This window comes from Chrysemys picta, chromosome 24, assembly GCF_011386835.1.
Source record: "Chrysemys picta bellii isolate R12L10 chromosome 24, ASM1138683v2, whole genome shotgun sequence".
Lineage (NCBI taxonomy): Eukaryota > Metazoa > Chordata > Testudines > Emydidae > Chrysemys > Chrysemys picta.
The window spans coordinates 7,295,786-7,316,756 of record NC_088814.1 but is presented as its reverse complement, the minus strand read 5'-3'; the positions used below and the strand labels follow the sequence as shown (position 1 = coordinate 7,316,756).

Below are 20,971 nucleotides of genomic sequence, written 5' to 3'. Positions count from 1 at the left end.
GCCCCGCGCATCCCTTCTCGCTCGCTCTCCATCTCCTCTTTTAGAGTCTTTCTGCTCTCCTCCTTAGACCCTGATTTCTTCCCTCTTTTCTCCTCTCCCCTCTTTCTTCCTCCAGAATCCCACTTCCATCTCTTTCTGTCTTCCCCCTCCCCCCAACACACACACACACACACACACACTTCCTTTCCCATCTCTCTTCTTCTTTCCCTCCTTTCCACGAGCCTTTTCTTTCCTCATTAGACCGGAGCACTAGGCCCATGTTGGTTTAGATTTTTCTGCCCTTCTGAGGCATTGGATCCAGGGCTAAAACGGACAGACCTCTCCCTTCCCCTCTCTCCCCCACATGTGCACCCTTCCCCTCTCCACTTGAACTGAAATTGACCCATTGCCCTGGAGGGGACCCTGGCTAATGCTCTGGCCTTTGTCTCAGAACCGATGGGGTGTGTGTGTGTGTCTAACACCGTCGTGTTGGTATGGCTGGAAGGAGGCACTCCTAGCTGTGAGTGTGTGTTGGGGGATTAGTTTGCAGGACAATAATGGAAAAGCCTCTGGAAGGGAAGGACAATTGCCTCTCGGCGCCATCAGACCCCTCCCCAGATCCATTATTTGACATTGGCTTTGGACTCCCACCTGCCCAGGCTGGGAACTTGTTCCTTCCCCAAAGCAGTTAGCTGGAGGAGAGAGATCCCAGGTGCTGCAGGTAGTGGCGATTCAGCAGGGGGCGCTCTCCCCCACCCCCAAGTGTGTACTGACCCCAACGCCCCCGCTGGGGGCTCTGGTCACTGCTGCTGGAGGTACTGACACAAAACCAGGGGCCAGAGCCTCTCTGTTGCATTCGAGACCCCCTGGGGATTTCCATGGCAGTCAAGGAGGCTAGCCCCAGGGTCCTGGTTCAATCCTTGAGCAAACAGCAGTCCGCTCCCTTACATGCGCGCAGCAGCTTTCCGCTGGATCTAGTATTCTTCACTTCCCATCTTAAACGGCTGGGCTGGGCTAGCCGTGCTGCTGTTTAAAACAGCGGCCGCGCCCCCACCCCAGAGGTGGCTGCATTTCAGTGGCGGGTGAAGCGGCTCCATTTGCGAACCACTTTGACACTAAGGGAGCTGTCCGAGATCGATATGAATCGCTGCCAAAGCAGGCGGATGAGCCACTGGGCTGTAATTTTCTGTCTCTTTCTGCCTCCTGACTGCTCTTCTTGGGGACTGAAAATCCATAGGCATCGAAAGGTCACTCCTCCCATTAGCGTGCCTCCTGGTAACGGTGATGGGAGCAACGCAGACCCCACGTGGCATTAGACGCTTCCCTTCTGGTAACGCCAAGGAGCCTGCAGTGGGGCAGGGACAGAGGGGAAGGAATTTGGCCCTGCCCTACACTCAGGCCTGCATAGCCCTGGGCCTAACTTCTATCCCTGCTCCAGGGAGCTCCTAGGGGCTTTTCAGGGCTGTCGAATCACGGGAGCACAGGTCAACCCTGGCCACGCTTCCACCCACCTGGAACGGCCCCAGAATCCCACCCTCACCCCCTGGCTCACCCCTAAACTGGCAGAGTCTTCCTCTGTACCTGGGTGTAATGGGGTTCAGGGCCCCCCCTTCTACCTCAGAGCCCCTTGGTACCACCCTCGCTGGGGCAATGGGCAACAAAGAATTAAGCCTCGCATGTCTAGGGAGTTTGGGGGTGTTTTATTCTACGCCCATCTTATTTGTGTTCCTTGTGGTGCAGCCAGATCTGTGAGCCTGGTCAGTCTTGCCCCTCAAGGCCTTGGAGGGCTTCCCAGATATTAACTAGAAGGCCCTTTCAGCAGATAAAAGAATTGGCCACTTTGACCGGCTAAGAGGAACTTCTCTTGGAGGAGTTTGACATCCTTCATAAACATGACAGCATTACATCTCCTAATCCCTGCCCCTGGGCTTTGCACAATTCAATCTTTTTTTTTGTTATCATTTGATGGATATCGATTTTTTTATGCATTTTTAATTTTTATTCATTTAAATGTTCGGTTACGGGAAATTAAGGGGTGGGGTCGGACGATAATGATTTAATGTTGAGATTCAAAAAGTGAAAGCTCTATAACCATCCCTACACACCCGGCCGGCGTCCCACGTCGAAACGTCCGAATTAAATATCGGTCAATGAAACGCGAATCCGTTCTCAAGCCGCGTTTTCCCTACTTTGCCTCGCTGTACACTTTGATTATTAGCAATGGAAATATTGGGCGTGTCTGCAGTGAAATTGACATTTACCGATAAGAATCGAATCCTTCCAAGCCTAATTATATCCATTAAACCCGTGGTTTTCAACCTGTGGTCTGTGGACCCCTGGGGATCTGCAGAGTATTTCTAATAGGTCTGCAAAAGGTTGTTGTTCCCATAGTGGTTTGCAAGGAGCCAGGAATGAAATTCAGGAGTCCTGACTCCCAGCCCCCTGCCCTAACCAGCAGCCCACATGAGCTGGGGTTGCCCCAGAGTCCCGACTCCCAGCCCCCGGCTCGCACCACTAGAGACACATTGGAGGTTTTGTGTAATATCCAATTACAGGCAGGTTTATTGATCCAGAGGGGCCCTTAAGAGTAGCATCCACCTGGGGCAGATAAACCTCCCTGCGGCCGGGTGCTTCCCCTCCCCCCCACTCCGCCACCCATGACAGCGTGTGCTACGGACCTCGCTTCTGAAAGGCGGGTAACTCGTCTGCGAACGTTCGCTCCAGGCTGGGCACATGGCAGTAGAAGTCCCCACCCAAGGATGGTCTGGTCCACGCATTTCCCGCCAGCGGGGCAGTGGAACTGGCTGGCTCGGAGGATCGCTAAGAGACCGGGGGGGGGCGGGGGGGGCTACACTGCGATTCAACCCCCGTGCCTGGGCCCGGGTCAGCTTGTGCCCTGGGACTCTTCCCCCATGGCATGGTCCCAGGGCCCGGGCTCCAGCCCGAACCGGAATGTCCCACACCCTGAGTCAACTGACAGGGGCCTGCCCAGCTGTGGGTATTCAATTACAGTGCAGACATGCCCTAAGCGACCTTTCACCTCTAGGTCACCAGGGGTTCAAATACAGCTCAGCAGGGATTTAAAGCCGATGGCTGGGGGAGCTGCTGGAGGCCTGTAGGGGATGATTTGATGGGTGTCTCTTAGTGTCCTAGCAGGCAGGCGTCTCTCCCGTAAAGACCATTGTCTCCCTTGATGCTGATTATCCCCTTGTCGGCAGCTCTCGGATTAATTGCACAGGGGCGTCTCCTTTGTCATGTCCTTCCAGGCACGGGGCAGCTGCCTTGGGAACTTGTAGTGGTACCAGAATGCTGGGCTAACTTCCGGACTGGTGTGTTGTGAGCAAGACACGAGAAGTCATTCTTCCGCTCTACTCTGCGCTGGTTAGGCCTCAGCTGGAGTATTGTGTCCAGTTCTGGGCACCGCACTTCAAGAAAGATGTGGAGAAATTGGAGAGGGTCCAGAGAAGAGCAACAAGAATGATTAAAGGTCTTGAGAACATGACCTATGAAGGAAGGCTGAAAGAATTGGGTTTGTTTAGTTTGGAAAACAGAAGACTGAGAGGGGATATGATGGCAGTTTTCAGGTATCTAAAAGGGTGTCATAAGGAACAGGGAGAAAACTTGTTCATCTTAGCCCCTAAGGATAGAACAAGAAGCAATGGGCTTAAATTGCAGCAAGGGAGGTTTCGGTTGGACATTAGGAAAAAGTTCCTAACTGTCAGGGTGGTTAAACACTGGAATAAATTGTCTAGGGAGATTGTGGAATCTCCGTCTCTGGAGATATTTAAGAGTAGGTTAGATAAATGTCTATCAGGGATGGTCTAGACAGTATTTGGTCCTGCCATGAGGGCAGGGGACTGGACTCAATGACCTCTCGAAGTCCCTTCCAGTCCTAGAATCTATGAATCTAGATGAAAACCCCACTGAAATCAACAGAGCTGCGACCAGGCAAAATTTGGCCTCTTGACAGTCCCTGGCTCTAGACTGAAACCTCATTATGCTGGGCGCAGTGAGAGACAGTCCGGGCCCATGTTGTTACACTTCATTAGCCAAAGAGTGGGGAGGGGAAACCGAGCAAAGCGGCTTGCCCGAGATCACACTGCAGTTCAGAGGCAGGTGGTCCCAGGGCACCAGACCACACTGCCCCTCGCTTCTGTCTGCTCTTCGGCAGAGCCGTCCATGGTGACAGCATGGAGGGCTGGGACGCTGGCCTAGCAACTCCCCTCTTCACTCCATCCCTGGCCTGACAGGCTTTGAGGCGGTATTAAAGATGGGAATTACAGTCCTGGGGGGGGAAAGTGAGGCTGGCTGAGATGGGCTGGAGCTGTTAGTCTGATCCGGCTTCCTTAAGTGGAACCAGGTAAAGGGAGTAGAGACGACCACCTTGTGTCTCTTGCCGCCTCTTACTTGCAACCTGGCTGACCGGGGGGCGAGAAACAGAGTGCGTGGCGTGATCAGCCCATTCTGGGACCTGGCAAACTCGGACCAGCGTCAGGCTGTTCAGGGCGTTGCATTTAGCAGCCTTTCCGGTCACGGGCTCGCTGCGGGGTTGTGAAAGGGGCAGGCGTGCCCAGCTAAGGCAGATCCTAAACAGAAGGCAAGAGAAAAATGTAGGGTGGGAAAGGAAATGGGCCCATGAGGGAGGGCCGGGCCGCAGGAATCAGTGTCCCCTCCCAGGCGGCGCTCAGGAGCTAGTGATGGGATCTGGCTCCCTTCTCTGGGCCAGGCGCTCTGACTTCCCTTTCAAGCCAGCCTTTGGAGTCATTCGTCATTGTTCCCCTGCTGCCCTAGTCTGGTACCCAGCAGCAGCGGCCCCCTGCGCTGTGTCTCCGTGTGCTGGAGAACCTCGCTGCCCCTGTCACGGAGTCCCCGGGCGATGCTCTGGAACTGCTCCCCACAAAGCCAGTCAGGACTTTGGGGAGCCTCCTCTCCCGTGGAGCAGACCGTCTTCAGGGCAAGAAGCTCACACGGCTTCACCTCCTGAGTCTCTCCTGGGAGCATTCAGCATATGCCCCTCCGTGCGCTTCCCACAGCGAGTCCGCCCAGGTGGGGTCCTGGGGAAGCCAGAGGGTTCTGCACCCCACTTCGCAGTCAGACGTGACTCTCAGCCAGCCAGTAAAACAGAGGTTTATTAGATGACAGGAACACGGTCTAAAACAGAGCTTGTAGATACAGAGAACGGGACCCCTCGGCTGGGTTCATTATGGGGTTCAGAGAGCCAGGCCCCCACGTCTGCCCTCACTCCTAGTCCCCAGGTAGCTCCAACTCCAACCCCCGTCCAGCCCCTCCTTCTCTGGGCTTTGTCTCTTTCCCGGGCCAGGAGGTCACCTGATCCCTTTGTCTCCAACACCTTCAGTTGGCACCTTTGCAGAGGAGGGGCCCAGGCCATCACTTGCCAGGAGACAGAGTGTCGGGCATTTATGTACACTGGCCCTTTGCTCTGCAGCACCCATACACCCTTATCCCACCACCTAGATACTTAAGAACTGCATAGGGGAAACTGAGGAAAACATGAAGAACAGTCCCACTTCGTCACAGCCCCGCTGCAGGGGAAAGGCCAGGCCTCTGTGGTCAAGCACCTCTTCAGCATGTTGTTCCATTGCAAAAAGCTTAGCTCCCTGTCCCGGCGCCTTCTCTCCCGGCCCCTCGGAGAGTTTTGCTGCTGACTTCCTGGTGAGCAGGATCTGACCCACGGTGCAGTGGAGGGGGGACATAGGGAGGCCAAGCGGAGTGACCCAAGGGGAGGCAGGGCAGCAGGACTCGCCAGTGGATTTTTGCTGACCGTCAGGGTGTCACCTGAAAAATGCCCCCTTGTGCCCTGTTGGGGTGATGTCCAAGGGACGCGTCCTGGCCCATGCTCCAGCAGGGTCTGTGGCCGTGACTCTCGATCCGCAGCCTGTAATGCTGATCTGTAGACAAGGGGTGTAAAGAGGAGAGGCTCTCTTCATTTCAGTGCTGTGCTGATTAACAGCTGAGGGTTTGGCTCTCTCCTTGGCTGTGCACGACTCCCCACCGGGCTCTCCAAAGTCCGGGTGGTCTCCTGCACTGAATGATGTATGCTAAAAAACCCCGATATGACTGAGTGGCTAATGAATCCGGCTGTGGTCATTCTGAGACTGAGCTGCTGGGTCACCTTGGGCAAGTCACTGCTCTGTGCCTCAGTTTCCCCATCTGAGCTGCCTCTACAAAGTGTATTGATAAACTGGAGCGGGTTCAGAGAAGAGCCCTGAGAATGATTACAGGATTAGGAAACAGTGACAGACTCACACAGGTCTGTTTAGCTTACCAAAGAGAAGGGGGAGGGGTAACTTGATTACAGCGCATACGTATCTACACAGGGAACCAATATTTAATAATGAGCTCTATGCGCTAGAACATGAACCAGTGGCTGGAAGCTGAAGCTAGACAAACTCAACTACAAATAAGGTGTACGTTTTTACCAGTGAGCGTTTATCCCCTGGAACAACTTACCAAGGCGGCGGGGTGGGGTGGGGGGTGGATTCCCCGTCACTGACAATTGTTAAATCAAGATCGGAGGTTTATTCTAAGACATCTGCTCTAGGGGCATGGGCGGTGGGTGAACCCTGGGCTCAGGGAGGCTAACCCTGGCCTGTCCCTTCTGCCCGAGGTGTCCCTCCTTTGCCACGCCACGCCAGCCCAATCATCCCCAGCCCCGGAGCGTGGAGCGAGCGGCGCGGGCCCAGCCCCGGAGCGCTGGGTAGCACGCCCCTTCCCCCAGCCCTAGAGCACTGGGCGGAGTCCCTGGCTGCAGGCTGACCCCCATTAGCCCCAGCACGGGGGAAGAACTGGCAATAGCAGAGAGGTGGGAAGCAGGAGGGGGCTGGGGACGGAGCATGGGCAGGGACACACAGCGCTGTTTGGGGAGGCACATCCTCCCCTGCCGCCCATGTCTCGGGGTTATTTGGGGGAAATCCTGGGGCCTGTGTTATCCAGGGGCTCAGACTAGAGGATCACGACGGACAAGCCCCTGGCGTGGTCACCGTTCCTTCAAAAGCTCTCGCCCCTTGGCTCATTGCAGAGCCGCTGGGCCGGTAGGAGTCTTCCCTGTGCCCTTAATCAGCTGATGCGCCCCACGTGGGGTGGCGGGTCCCAGGGGAGACCCGGCTTTGAATTCAGGAGGAGGGAGGGGCCTTGCTTGAAAGGATTCGTGGGGTGGGTCAGCGGCCGGCAGGAGCCGGAGGAGGAGAGGGAGGCGGGTTACCAAGCTGCTGAGGGGTGGCCCTTGGGAGACATTTGCAGTCATGAAAGCATCTCTCTCTCCTGCCGCTTGGGTCCACCACCACTGAGGCTGCTTTGGGGCCTGCAGGGAACGCCCCGGCACTAACCGCAGGGAAAGGGACACATAGAGGCTAACCCAGATAAAGGCTCTACTGCGGGGGCGGAGACAGCAGTGACAGTAACCCTCGCCCCAGCCTGGATTTGAACCCGTGACTGTCCGTCCAACCCCCCTGCCCCGTGAGCTAAAGGAGCAGCACCGTAGCGGTCAGCAGTAGCAGGCTGCTATCCTCTCGCGGACACAGGCGCGCGACACACTTTGTCAGGCGAGGCGTGGTGCATACGCCCAGTAAACACTCCCGGCCCGAAAGATCTTACAGTCTAAAGAGAGCTGGCCTGTGCCTCAGTTTCCCACGCTGAAAAACGGGGATGTTGCTGCTGATCCCCTGGCAGAGGCGCCCGAGGGCTTTGTATGAGGTGCGAGGTGCTGCCTTGCTCCTCATTCACCCTCACGCGAGCGAGAGGAGAATCCGGCCCGGAGCTGGTGTATTCGTGACTGGGATCGGCTGAGGGGCAGTCCCATAGTGTCCTACCCCTAGAGCTGGGGAAGATAAACACACCCACTTGCTAAGTAGCCTTTTCCCCAGAGACACCGTCCCTTCGCTTTCCCGGTTCAGGGCCGACGAGCCTGACGTGTCATTTTCTTTCCAGTTCTAAAGTCACGGCTGCTGTGAGCAAAGGCAAACATCCCCGGTCTGGTTCAATGGGAGTTCGGCCTGGGGCAGGAGGAGCGCACTGCTCCAAGGGGAGCAGTGGGGATACCTGGGGAGCCCCCAGTGAGGTGAGGGAATATACCCGCTTGTAGCGGGGTGGTTAGCCGCTCCAGCCCTGACAGGGTTAAGGCCAGCCCTGGGAGAGGGCTGGGGCTGTAAGGAAAAGCAGGCCTAGCTGGGGCCACGCCCCAAACAGAGCACAGCAGGTCCTTATAAAAGGCTGCTAGCTTGGCGCTAGGGTAGCCTCTCCGGTCTTGGAGGGAGCAGGGCCTGGCTGTTGGTAGCAAAGGTCCTGGGAGTGAAGCAGGGCTGGGGAAAGGCCAGGGGAGCTCCAGCCTGGCAACTCCCCAGGCTGCAGGGCCTTGTCCTAGGCCCACCCCTGAGGTACTGGGTGGTGGAGGAAGACAGCAGGTCCTACCCCCTTGCCTGGCTTTTATAATGCAGTCTGCTCCAAGGAGCAGGGGCTCATGGCTGACTGGCAGTAGCCACTGGCTGAGGCAAGGTGGGATTAGGGGGGTTGGGGGTCCCTGGGGAGGGGAGACTCTGAGAATGAGGGGTTACTGCCAGGGGGCAGCACCCCAGATAATGGGGCACCGGAGTCTGAGAGGGACACAGGGGCCAAGCGGTAGCAGGACACCAGCCTGCAGAGGGCGCTCCAACGGCTGGTGAGCTAATTTCCTGAGATGTCCAGCAGGAGGCGCCGCAGGGGTGAGTCCCACGCTGTTACATTGCTCCTACACCCCTTTCTGGGACACTCCTCGCTCTGCCCCAGTGGAAATTCACACTGAATCGCTGATCCCGGGGGCTGCTTCTGCAGTCACAGGGAGCGTTGGCAGAGTAAAGCTGGCAGGATCGGGCCCAGCGGTATTAGCGCTGTGGTTTATATTTAGTGCAGCTTTCTCTGCCCTGGCAGGACGGCTCTCTGCAAAGAGGACTGGGAGTCAGGACTCCTGGGTTCTCTGCCTAGCTGTGAGCCAGTCACTTCAGGCCAGCGGCCCCCCTGTCTGCAAAACTGGGGGTCACACTGACCTTCCCGCCCCTGGGTGCTGTGGGTCTGAATTCATTGTTTTCAAAGAGCTTTGAGATCTTTGGAGGGAAAGGGCTGGGTAAGATTGCCATTGTCACAGAGAGCGGGGAACTGGAACGCTAGATCAGATCATTCCATCTGGTATCATTGCTCCAAGAGTGGGTGGCCCCAGCTTCTCCAGAGGAAGCTGAAAGAAACCCGCCAGTGGGCAGTTAGGGGATAATCTGCCCCTGTGAAAAGTTACCTCCTGACCCCCTAATAGTTGGCATGCCCTGAAGCCTGAGGGTTTATACCCCTCCCCCAAATCTTAGCTTTTCACATTCTTTCTACTAGAACCCAGAATACTCTTGTTCTCCACACAAACGCCAAGTCCTCTTTTGAGTCCTGCTCAGCTCTTGGGCCTCCATGAAACACTGTGACCCTGAGTTCCACAGGTTAATGGGGGGCTGTATGGAAAAAGTGTTTCCTCTTATCAGACTGATCCAGTTCTAAACCCCCCCGAGTGACTGACATTTCCGCCATGTCCCTTAAGTACGTCCTTCACCCCGCCTGTCAGGAAAATACCAGCCGTGGGCCGGCCGGTGTCTCCTCTCGCTAACCTGAGGGAGTTGTATGGTGGGGAAGGGAGAGGAGAATCAGGCCTCCTGTCTCTTTAAATGGATGGACAATAGCAGGTGATCAATCAATGTCCATGTCTTCTATTGCATCATCCATCCTGGTTCCTTTTGTAGAGCGATGGGGTTGTGGGGTGAGGGAGAAGGGGGCTGTGGGAAAGGGAGGGAGAGACGTGGTGTGTGATCATAAGGGGGATCTTGCTATACCACTTGGTCCCTCTACCACCCTCCCCCACACTCTGCCTCCAGGATCCAGCGGCTTGGTCCACCTCCGGAGCCTGGCTATCTCCAGGGTGCTTCCTTGGAGGATCTTACGGGTCTCGCTGCTGCAGCTCCATGCTCCGGACATGTCCGGCTTGACCCCATGTAAGAGCTCAGGCCGGGCTGGATGACGTGACCCAGACCGTTCCCCTCTGTAACACAGGGTCTACTGCGTAGGCAGCTGAGACACCATTGCTGGGGAGACTACAACCAGGGCCAGGCCCAGATGGCCCCCACTGGCCCTCCCCAGAGTTCTCTCGCGCTCCAGACGGATGGGGGATGCTCTAGTCTCCGGGGGGTGCTTGGAGACCCCGGGGCCCAGCCGCACGCGCCTCCCCAGAGATAGCCGTGCCAGCCACTTGGCTTTGGACCTCCAGCGCTCTGACCCTGCCTCCCCTCTTCTCTCCGCAGAGCTGCCCTGCCATGTCGTCCTCCAAACGCCGAGACGCGGACGAGGTTTTCGGTAAGTCCGCCGCACGGTCTCCACCCTTTTCCCGCCCCCACGCCCGGTCTCTCTGAGCCCACGTCCCTTAGCGCCTGCAAGCTCGCCCCGGCGTCGCCAGCCAAGGGAGACTTTCCCCGGCGCTGATGGCCTGCCGAGCAGAGCAGGGACGGCACGGACCCAGGCTGGGGGGAATGTGGGGCTCGGGGAGGGACGATCTGGTGGGAGGGAGGTTGGCGGGGGTGTTAGGGCCGGGCAGCTGGGGGCCGGTGAGCTAGGGTGTGGCTGGAGACAGGGAGGTGGGAGATTGGAGATAGGGGAAGCTAGCGTTGGGGAGCCAGGGCATTGGGGTGGATGTGGGGGAGGGGGGAATTTGGGAGCTAGGGCCTGGCTGGGGGGAGGGAGGATGGGGAGATCAGCAAGCGCAGGAGCCCGGGGAGGGTCTGAGAATGAATCCCCTCCCGCCCCTGAAAGCCGCGATCTGTTCGCCCACCCCAGAGTGGCCCGGATCCCTGGGAGATGGACTGGGACAGCTGGCCTAGGTTTCTGGCCCCTCGACTCCGGCCCTAGGCTGGATTCACCCCTGGTGGGGGCTCCTGCTGCTGTCCTCCGGGGATGGGGGGGGGGGGGTCGCTGTGCTGGGGGAGGGCAGCACCTGCTGAATCAATGCCTGTCCCCGGCCGCCCATCCCTCTGGCTCCCGGGACACTGCCTCTCTCGCACACACCTAGGAAGCCAGGAGCAAGTGGGGCCCTAGGTGTGAGGCCCCTTAGCATGTACACGTGGGGCTCCGCCTCCCCAGAGGCGCGTCTCCCCACTTCCCTCCACCCCGTGCCCCCTACGGCTACTGGGATCCTGCAGGGATCCTGCAAGAGCCCCCTGGCCAACTCCACAGGGCCTTGCTCATTCCGCCTCCTAGGGAAATCCCTCCACACACACACTCCTACTACTCCCTCTTGTCTCCAGCTGGTCTCCCCTCCGCTTCCCTTTCTCTCTCATCCCTCGCTGCTTTCTTCTCCGGTCCCTCGGTGGCCAGGTGCTGCAGCGCCCGCTCCAGCAGGCAGCAGAACTTTGTGCAGGGTCCTACTTTGCCTCGGTTTCCCATCCACCTTCCGTGGGGGGTGAAAGATCTGCCCTGCGCACCCTCCTCGGGGCCTGACCCTGCATCCTTCGGCAGCCTGAGACTCTCAGGCAGGTCGAGGCGGGTTTGGTGCACAGAAGGAAGGAAGGATCGGGCCCGTCACGTGTTTGTGTCTCTTGGGGCTTGCCTCCACTCAGGCAGTTTGCACGCGTGGACCTCCTAGCGTAGGCAGTTGTGCAACGCACGACGGTTGTGCGAAGCACGGCTGGCTCTGGGGCAGCTGGTCCCAGTTGGGCGTGATAGCGTGACGCCGTTCGTGCTGTGGTATACTGACCAAGCCAGTATAGGCAGGGCTTTGTCAGAATCGTTCCCGCCGAGTGTGCGTCTGCCTCTCTCATTGGCTGACGGCCATAAGCACCCAGACAGGTGCACGTGTGTGTCCACACTCACACGCGTGTGCACGTATGGTGCCTGTGGTTAGCAGGCGCCTGAGCCGTGCCATACTGCAAAGGCCACTGTCTCGACTCCCAGGCGGCTGGAGTTGAAAGACCACGTGCCATCTGCAGACAGCTGATGTTGGCTCCTGTCTGCGGCTGGAGAAAAGTCATTCCCCCCCCCCCCCCCCCCCCCAAAAAAAAACACAACAACCGCGCAGCAGGGCGGAGGAAGCGGCTGGCAAGCGAAGGGGCGAGTGCCCCCGAGGCACAGCTCTGATTTCCCCCCACTTGGCTTGGCACCCGCCTGGCGTGCCCTGTTTATAACGAACCAGCTGGGATGAGCAGCGCGTAGCAAAGACAACCCGGGGAAGGCTGGAGACTGACAGCGCGGTGAGTTACAGCCGCATTACCGCCGGGGGGGGGGGGGATGACCGTGTACCGCGTGTACAGGGGTTCTCAAACTTCATGGCACTGCGCCCCCTTCTGACAAGAAAAATTACTACATGACCCCAGGAGGGGGGGGACCAAAGACTGAGCCCGTCTGAGTCCCACCGCCCCGGGTGGGGAAGGGGTCAAAAACAAAGCTAAGGGCCTCAGCCGCAGCCCGCGGGCCAGTAACCTGGGCTGAATCCCTTGGCCTCTGGCTTGGGCCCCGAGCCCCAGCAAGTCTAAGCCAACCCTGGCGGCCCTATTAAAATGGGCTCGCGACCCACTTTGGGGTCCCAGCCCACAGTTTGAGAACCGCTGGCTCGAACCCGTTCTTAAAAACCTCCAACGGCGGAGATTCCTTGCATACATGTAGGCCCCAGAGCCCACAAATATACGTGTGCCCGTGCAACGCACATGCACTTGTGCCAATATTGGTGTGCAGAGGTGGTGGCACAGACACACACCTGTCCCAAATGGCCACACGCACGTGCCCGCATGCTCAGGTACACACAACAGGTGCACGAAGGCGTCAGGAGTTGCCTGTTTCTCGTTTCGCTTTTCCTCTTTACCCAGAGGCTTCCGCTGGAAGCGTCTAGCTCTGGGGAGGGGGAGTTGGACAGTCAGCTGGTGAGTGCTGGAGAGTATGAGCAGGGAGCATGCAGAAGATTGCCTTAGTTCCTGGAAGTAAATATGGGACTGCAGTAAGTGACATGATGGGGAAATGGGAGCCTAACAGAGGACCCATAGAGCATGGGAGTTGGAGGCTGTTGTAGGACTGGCTTTGCAGCATAGGGGGGTGTGTTGTATATTGTGATGTGTGGTGAGCACTGTCCCCGAGCCTCTGTAGAGGCTCGGCGAGTTGGGTGGCTATTGGCGGCAGCGCTACCGGCTCTGCCTATAATTCAGGTTGTCTGAAATGTTCCATTAGAAGACCCTGTTTTCAGGTGCTTAGAACTTTGCCAGACATGAACCGTTTGGCCTGAAAATTTCCCCTGCCTCAAATTGAATTTGGAGAAGGGGTGTGTGTGTGTGTGGGGGGGAGGGAGTTGGGGTTTTCAGCAAAAACCATTCTGCCATTTCTGAGAACGAGGTGAGGGGCAAACACCTTGTTTTGCCCAGGTTCACGATCATTCTCGGGTCTGTTTCTTTGAGCCTCTTTAGTGCCCCCAGGCTTTGGTGCAGGGAGTTGAAATTGGACAGGGGGGAGAGTTTCAAGGTGTCAGCCAAGCCCCGGCCCCACTGGACTCGGGGCGGTACAAACACCTCCTAAGAGCCCTCTCCACCCCCAAAGAGCTGGCAATCTAAATAGATAAGACCGCCGAAGGCTGGGACAGGCACAAAATTGGAGTGACTTGCCCAAGGTCACCTAGCAGATCAGTGGCAGAGCCAGGAATCAAATCATGTGTGCCATGCCCTACCCACTAGGTCATACTGCCCCTCATATTTTTTTAGGCAAGGCCCCTTCTTTAGGTGCCTAAATGGGAGTGGAGCTCCTTGCCACGCATGCTGAGCTCTTGAAAATCAGGCCGTACTCTTTAGAAAACTTCCTTCTAATAAAGTGTCAAAATCCAATCTCCCCTGCCGAAGAAGGGGAGCGCTCCCCCCGCCCCTGGGACTGGTCACGGTCATTCTCCCTTGGGTGAGGAGGTATTTTGGGGCAGTTCTCTGGCCCGTGCGATACAGGAGGTCAGACTAGAGTATCCTAATAGTCCCTTCTGGCCCAGGGGATTTGAAAGGGGCAGAATGGCTGATTTTTCTCCCCCCCTCCGCCCCAATGAGATGTTCTGGTTTTCATAACATTCGTGGTCCATTTCACATTTCCTGGGAAATCCAGGACGGCTGGGAAACGCACCCCAGCCTTCTGCCTCCGAAGCAGGTGGCTGGGAACCGACACGGGGTCTGGGGAGCTCTGCGTGCAAGTGGAAATGTCCGAGGGGCGCGCACGACGGTTGCCCCAAGCCGGCTTGCTGGCTCAGCCGTCCCTGGCACTCAGCCCGCTGCCTGCTAGGTATTTTCCATCTCCGGCCTTTAAAGCTCGCGAGCATTAGCGCGGTGGGGGCTGGGCACGGCCGGCAGCCTCCCTGGATTCGGGGAAATGTTGTTTGCTGCTAATGTGAAGTGTGGAAAGTGCATCTAGATGCTCTTGGGCCTCGTGACAGGGAAGAGGCAGCGCTTGGTTGTGTGCGCCCTGTGAAGGGGGGATCTGTGCAGAGGTTGCTGGACTCGGACAGGCCCTGTGATTCTCTCCAGCGAGCGGCTACCCCGGCCGGGAGTCACCACTAACCACAAGGCCACTGATCTTCAACTTGTCCCTTCTAGGGCCTCTAGGAGCCAGGCCCTACGCTCCTGACTGCATACAGCTTCGGGGGCAGGTGTGCCCTCTTTGAAGCATCCACTGTTGGCAGCTGCGGGAGGCGGGATGCTGGCCGTGATGGGCCGACGCTGGTCTGATCCGCTCCAGCCAAAGGGACGAGAGGGAGGCCGGGGCCCAGCACTGCTGCGGGAATGGGGATCCCCCGCCCCCTTCTGCCTGGTGTGCAAAGAGGCTAGCCTAACCGTTAATTGCTGCCTCGCTCCCAGGCCCGCAGAGGGAATGCCTGGTGCTCACAGCAAAGCAACTTACAAAGAAATCTGTCTCCGTCTCCCTAGCGAACGGCCCAAATCAGTGTCCCGAGACTGTAACAAGCCCTCGCATCTAGGGAAACGCTCGGCTCAGGTCTATTTGCCCCTCCTGTACACCTGCCCCCACCATCTTCCCCCTCTCTGGGGCTCTGCCGTGGGCCATGGGTGAGGGCTGGGCCGCCAGAAGGTCCAGTAACAGATGTTACCTCACCCATCTTGTCTGTCTTGTATCCAGGGCGCGACACGGCTCCATGACTGGCACAAACGATGGCAGCGTCTCTTCGGCCTTGTCTGTGCCAGGGAGATTGGCCCGGCTGACCCGTACCACACACCCGGCGCCCAGTTTGGGCCTGTTCTGGGCAAGGCTCCGCTGTGCCCGTCTGCGTTGTCTTTTCTCCCGTCCGTCCCCCTCCCGCTCGCTCCCCGTTCTCATGAGCCGTGGCTCCATCCCTCCCGCTCCCCCTGGAGTCACCTGAGCGGCAGCTGATTCTGGGCTCCTGGCAGGCATGTGTGTGTGTGTGTGTGTGTGTGTGTGTGTGTGTGTATGTATGGAACTGTGTGCGCGTGTGTGTAGGAGTGTTTGTAGCTGTAGGGTGTGTGTGGAGCGGTATATGTTTTTTAGTGGTGTGTGCGTGTTAACCCTTTGAAGACAAAACACCCCTGTAGTAATTAACACCCCAGGGTCCCAGCCCTTTTGGAGTATTAACCAGCACTAGGATAGGGGAAACTGAGGCGTGGGGAGACTTGACCCCGGTTACAGCGAGGAGCCCGTATCCGAACTGGGGTGACGTTTCAGGAGATCCTGGTTCTGTCTGGTGTGGTGACCCCCTCCCCCGCACCTCTGCTCCATTTGCCTCCCTACCCCCAATTGAGGAATCGTCCACTGACTCAGCTGCTCTCAGGGTGGGGGAACTGGAGCTGGTTAATCACTGACGCTTCAGGGTGACAGGCCGAGCACCCAAGGGCTCTGGGCTTATGGGGTGAGCTCCCGTGGTGCAGGATTGGGAGGGGGGGCTAGTCTCTGGCAGGTCCCCCTGGATGAGGCCCGACTGATGTGGCGCTAAGAGGAAGTGGGGTACACGAGGGGGACAGGGGTAATCTACACAGCCACCTCCTGTTGGCACACAGGTGAATGAGTGTGCCAGTGTGTGTAGGTGTGAGTGTGCAAACATACCTCAGGGCAAACGGATAGGTGACCTGCGCGTGCGAGGCGGGGTGGGTAAAAGCCACCAGCCGTGCAGCACTGTCTGCAGTGTCCCCCAGGGTCTGTGGGCTCCTGACCCCCAGTGCAGTGCTGACCTAGATGTCCCCTAATTCTGTCAGTGCTATCTGTAGTGCCCCCCAGCACTGGCAGTGCCACCCCTCTGGAAGTTCTGTGGCATCTGGAGTGACCCCCTCCCCCAGCACTGGCAGTGATCCTCCTCCCCCCTGCACTGACAGTGCAGTGCCACCTGGAGTGACCCCCAGCACTGGCAGTGCGGTACTGGGCCAAGCGCCCCCTGGTGCTGGCAGTGCAGTACTACCTCCGGTGTCCCCCCAGCACTGGCAGTAAGTACAACGCTGTCCCATGCACCCAAATGCTCTCCGTGAAAATCGGGCCATTGGTATCACGCTAGGAGCTGCCGGGGACACCGGGCGATCTGTCCCTCGCTGAGGTGCCACGTGCCAGCCTGGCCACTGGCCCCACGTGGCAGAAACTCTTCACTGGCCAACATTTCAGCCAAAAGGTCCCCCCCTTCCCTTCCCCGCTTTGTGAGGATCAGTTTATCCAGGCCCTGCCCCTAAAAGATCCTGCACTGGCCAGGCTATGGGGGTGGGCGGGGCCCAGGACACACTCAGTGCTTTACAAGCATTAGCTAACCCCTATGGGAGACAGTATTAGCCCCATTTCACAGATGGAGAAACTGAGGCACAGATAAATGTAAGCAACTTGCCCAGAATCGGGCAGAGGCAGAGCTGGGAATTCAACCCAGCAGCCTGGACTCCCAGCCCCCCACACCTGAACCCCATGGCCCAAATCGCCTCTGAACGGTGAAGCCTTTCTTTGCTGGAGCTGGGGTAGATTCTTGCCCAGCACTGGGTCTGGGAGATCAGAAAACCTCTAAGGAGGGCGGGATCTCGTGGGCACGGGCCTGTTACCTCTGCTTCCTGAGAAGGCAGCAGGGTGCACAGGCTGGGTCATCAACTCCCCCAGCCCTAAAATATCACCCTGGCTATAGAGGTCTCTCTCTAATGACTGACCCACCCCTTTCTCTTACTGATACAAACCCCAGGAGATCCAGCTTGGGCACCACATGCCCCCCTGGGCAGGCGGGTGCCAGGACAGATGTGAGGCAGTTTGCTCTTCCCAGAGGCGAACTGCCCCCCGCAGGGCCGGCTTTAGGAAGTGCGGGGCCCGATTCGAACTGTTTTGAGGGGGCCCCAGCAGGGATGACTGAAAAAAAAAATGTAAAAAAACACGTGGGGCTTGTACTCACCGGGCGGCACTCCAAGTCTTCGGCAGTGGGTCCTTCACTCGCTCCGGAGGTCTTCGGTGGCACTGAAGGACCCGCCGCTGAAGTGCCGCCGAAGACCCGGAGCGCTGCCGGGTGAGTAACAATTAACAAGGAGCCTCTAGCCAGGGAAAGAATTCTCGGCCACTTGCCCCCACCCCGGCGGCCCTGCCACTGGGCGTGGGGCCCGATTCAGGGGAATTGGTGGAATTGGCCTAAAGCCGGCCCTGGCCCCCCGGGGGGGGGGCTTGGCAGGGTGCAGAATGACTGGAGCAAGCGCCGTCTTGACCACGACCCCTCCCGCCTCTGCCCGGTCTCCACTCTACCCCCAGCCCGCCCCCTGCTACGGAGCCGGCTCTGCCCCCAGACGTGGTTCCTTCCTGCAGTCCCCCCCGGTGCCTCCCCGGCGTGCCTCGTGGGCACAAAGGGGCTGCCGGGCAGCGCTGGAGAGGGCCCTCTGTGTTAACAATAACGGGGCAGGCACCCTCCGTAATGATAAGGATTTCCAGGCAGCTCCGACCACTGGGAGATTTACTAAATCCATCGTTTCTGCCCATAAACCAGCGTGTGCCCCCCTCACCCAAGCCCCAGCTCTCAGCTCGCTGGGGGAAAATTCCTTCAAATTAGCTTGTCGTTTCCACGGCTGGACGTCGTCTTCCCTTTGAACTGACGGGGTTTGCTGGTGTTTCTGCCCGGGAGGATCAGGGCAGTCACGGGGCAGGGTTGGCAGCCCCACTGCCCTGGCTAAACGTGGCTTCGGTTGGATTTAAAACTCATTCCAGGTCCCCTGGGGCACTGAGCCGTTTAACTCCCAGAGATGTGCCCGCTGAGTCTCCTGGGGTAGGCAGAGTGGCTGCGGCTGCGGGACCTCGGTGTGGAACAGTGAGCGTGCGTGAGTGAATGTACTCACGTGTGCGGGTGAGTGCATCCACCTGGGAGCTTGGGCGTGGAAATGTGCACACGCCAGAGTGTGCAAATGCACGTGCCTAAGACCCTACAAGCGCCAGTGGGAGACCTTGGGCCGGTGTCCCTGTGAAACAGGGAGGAAAAAATGGGGGGAAATCAAGGCAGGACGAGGAGGCCGTGCGTGCGCTGCGGGCATGAAGGCTGGTGGCTACTCCACCAGCTCTCGCCCTGATTTCAGCACGATTCTGTCCCCCCGCGTCACGTGCTGCCCTGGGGAGGCGTTTCCTGGATGGGCTCTAACACAAGGAGGCAAACTGGCTTGAGGACCTCACCTGAGTCGGGCCTGGGTGGCCTTTACAGGGGCTTTGAAGAGACACAGCTCGGTCGTGGTGCAGCCAAAGCTGATCTGAACGCTGAAATGCTTGTGCTTCTGCTTCGGACTCCTGGGTTCCATACACAGCTCTGGCAGGGGAGTGTGGTCTAGTGGTTAGAACAGGGGCCACTGGGAGGCAGGACTCCTGGGTTCCATATGCAGCTCTGGCAGGGGAGTGTGATCTAGTGGTTATAGTAGGGGACTGGGAGGCAGGACTCCTGGGTTCCATATGCAGCTCTGGCAGGGGAGTGTGGTCTAGTGGTTAGAACAGGGGCCACTGGGAGGCAGGACGCCCGGGTTGTACCCCCCATTCTGCCCACGCCCCCATTTGTGATTTTGGGCGAGTCATTTCCATCTCTCTGTGCCAGCAGCTGTCTGTGAGCAGACTGCAAAGCCCGCAAGCGTGTCCGTTAGCCCCAAACGATTGGCAGATTCCTCGCCCGAATCAGCCCAGCGATTGGGTCGCTCACACGATCCGCCTTCCTCCGATGAGCCAGGGCCGTGCAGGCGGGAGACGGTCTGGCTCACTGGGAGGTCAGCAGCGCAAGCGGCGGGCATGCGGGGCCATGAGGAACCCAGCCCGGCATGGCTGGGCACCAGCAGAGCCGCTGAGAGCAGGTTCGGGCCCCGGTGAAAAATTTTTTTCAGGGCTCCCCAGCAAGGGCCAAGGTGGGGGGGAAGCCAGGCCCGGGGCCCCCTTCCGGACCGGCGGGCCCCGCTAATTTGTACCAGCTTCCCCCCCCTTTTGTCGGCCCCGGGCACCAGCAGTTGCCCTTGTAGAAAGCAAATACGAGAGGGGCCCGTCGCAGCTGAGTCAGATCGCCCGTCGCAGCCTTCACCCAGCTCTGCTCTTTGCCCCCTGCCTGGGTGCAGCCCGCAGTGCCCGGTGCCCCCACATGGTCCCCAGAGGCACCAAGATGCCAGGTCACCCTTTTGCAAGGAAATCCGAGCCGCCCTGTGGCCTGGGAGGCGCGGGGGCTGTGGGCTTTAATGGAGGTGACGGAGGGAGACATTTGCTGGCAACGAAAGGCCAGTCATTGGGGGTGTCCGTCGGCCGTGAGCTCAGCTGGCCCCACGCAGCAGCAGCGAGATGGGAGGCGGATGGGCAGCAATTTCCCCGCCCCGGGGATCAGCCACTCTGCAAACTCTGGCAGGGTAGCCCTGTGCGATGGGGCGGGCTGCTTCCCTACGGGGGGTGCAATTGTCTCGGCGGGCAGCTGGATTCTCCAGCGTGCTCAGGCCCCGATGCCCCTGAGCTCGGGGGGGACCCCAGCCCCATGTGTCTACAGCAGCTTGGCCCAAGCAGATCCCAGCTGCAGCGGGGGACGGGGGGGGAGGAAGGGAGAGATGATTTGGGGGGAGCTGGGGCGGGGGGGGGGCTGAAATGGCCATCGCTGTGCGTCTCTTCTCTGAACTCTCTCTCTTTCTCCCCCTGTTCCACCCTCTCCCTCCTCTTTGTCCCTGGCTGGGACACTGCCCCCCCTTTTCCTTTGTCTTCCATTCATTCTTTCTCTTTTCCTCTCCTCTCCCCCTGCTCTGTCCCGTTCGCTCTCTCCCAACCCCCTGTGCTCCCTGTCCCTCTGTGTGCCCCCCACCGCCCCATCCGTCCGTCCGTCCGCTCTCTCTCGCTCTCCCACTTCTCCGCCCCCCTTCTCTCTTTCACTCCCAGATTTTAATGATGTGATTCCAGAGACCCAGAGGCTGGACAGCAGTTTGCAGAAGGCCCGAGCCCAGCTGTCGGCCAAGGGCAGGCGGCACCGCCCGTCCCGGTCCCGCTTGAGAGACAGCGTCAGCTCGGCGGAAGGGGATGAGAGCCTGGAGAGGAAGGTGAGCCCGGGCCCGGGCGGGGGGCCGGCTGCGTCGTTCCACGCGAGGTAGGCCGGGGTGACTGGAGCTCCGGGTCAAAGGAGACCGTCCCCAAGGCCTGCACCCAGAATGGCTGCCCCCTCTCCTCTCTCTTGGGCCATAGGAGCTCAGGATCTGCCACGCTGGATCAGACCCTGGGTCCGTCAAATCCTCTATCCCGCCGGGTGCTGCATTGGCCCTCCCGGTGGGCTCTCCTGCCGCCTGCTCCCAGCGGGTCGGGCTCTGGCGCAGCACCCAATGGCCAGTGACTAATGCTTCAGCCGGGCGGCCCGTGAGCCTGGCAGGGCCCCGGACGGGACATTGCTACGGAGAACAAGACTCAGCAGAGTGACTGGGAGGGGCTATAAACCTTCCTGCTTCAGGGCAGGAGCTGAGCTCTAGCAGATGGGGGTCAGGAGGGAACAGTCCTTAAGGACGGGTTGTTCCAGAACTGC

At 58.9% G+C, this 20,971-nt stretch overlaps 1 protein-coding gene across 1 annotated transcript in view; it reads left to right on the top strand.

The window, feature by feature from the left end:
* The window catches only part of PPP1R9B (protein phosphatase 1 regulatory subunit 9B), a 91,717-nt gene that overhangs the window by 56,236 nt on the left and 14,510 nt on the right, over positions 1-20,971 (top strand). The window contains exons 11-12 of the mRNA XM_065578065.1: positions 10,302-10,353; positions 20,341-20,498. Coding sequence (XP_065434137.1) covers positions 10,302-10,353; positions 20,341-20,498 — 210 coding nt within the window. The remainder of the gene's footprint in view (positions 1-10,301; positions 10,354-20,340; positions 20,499-20,971) is intronic.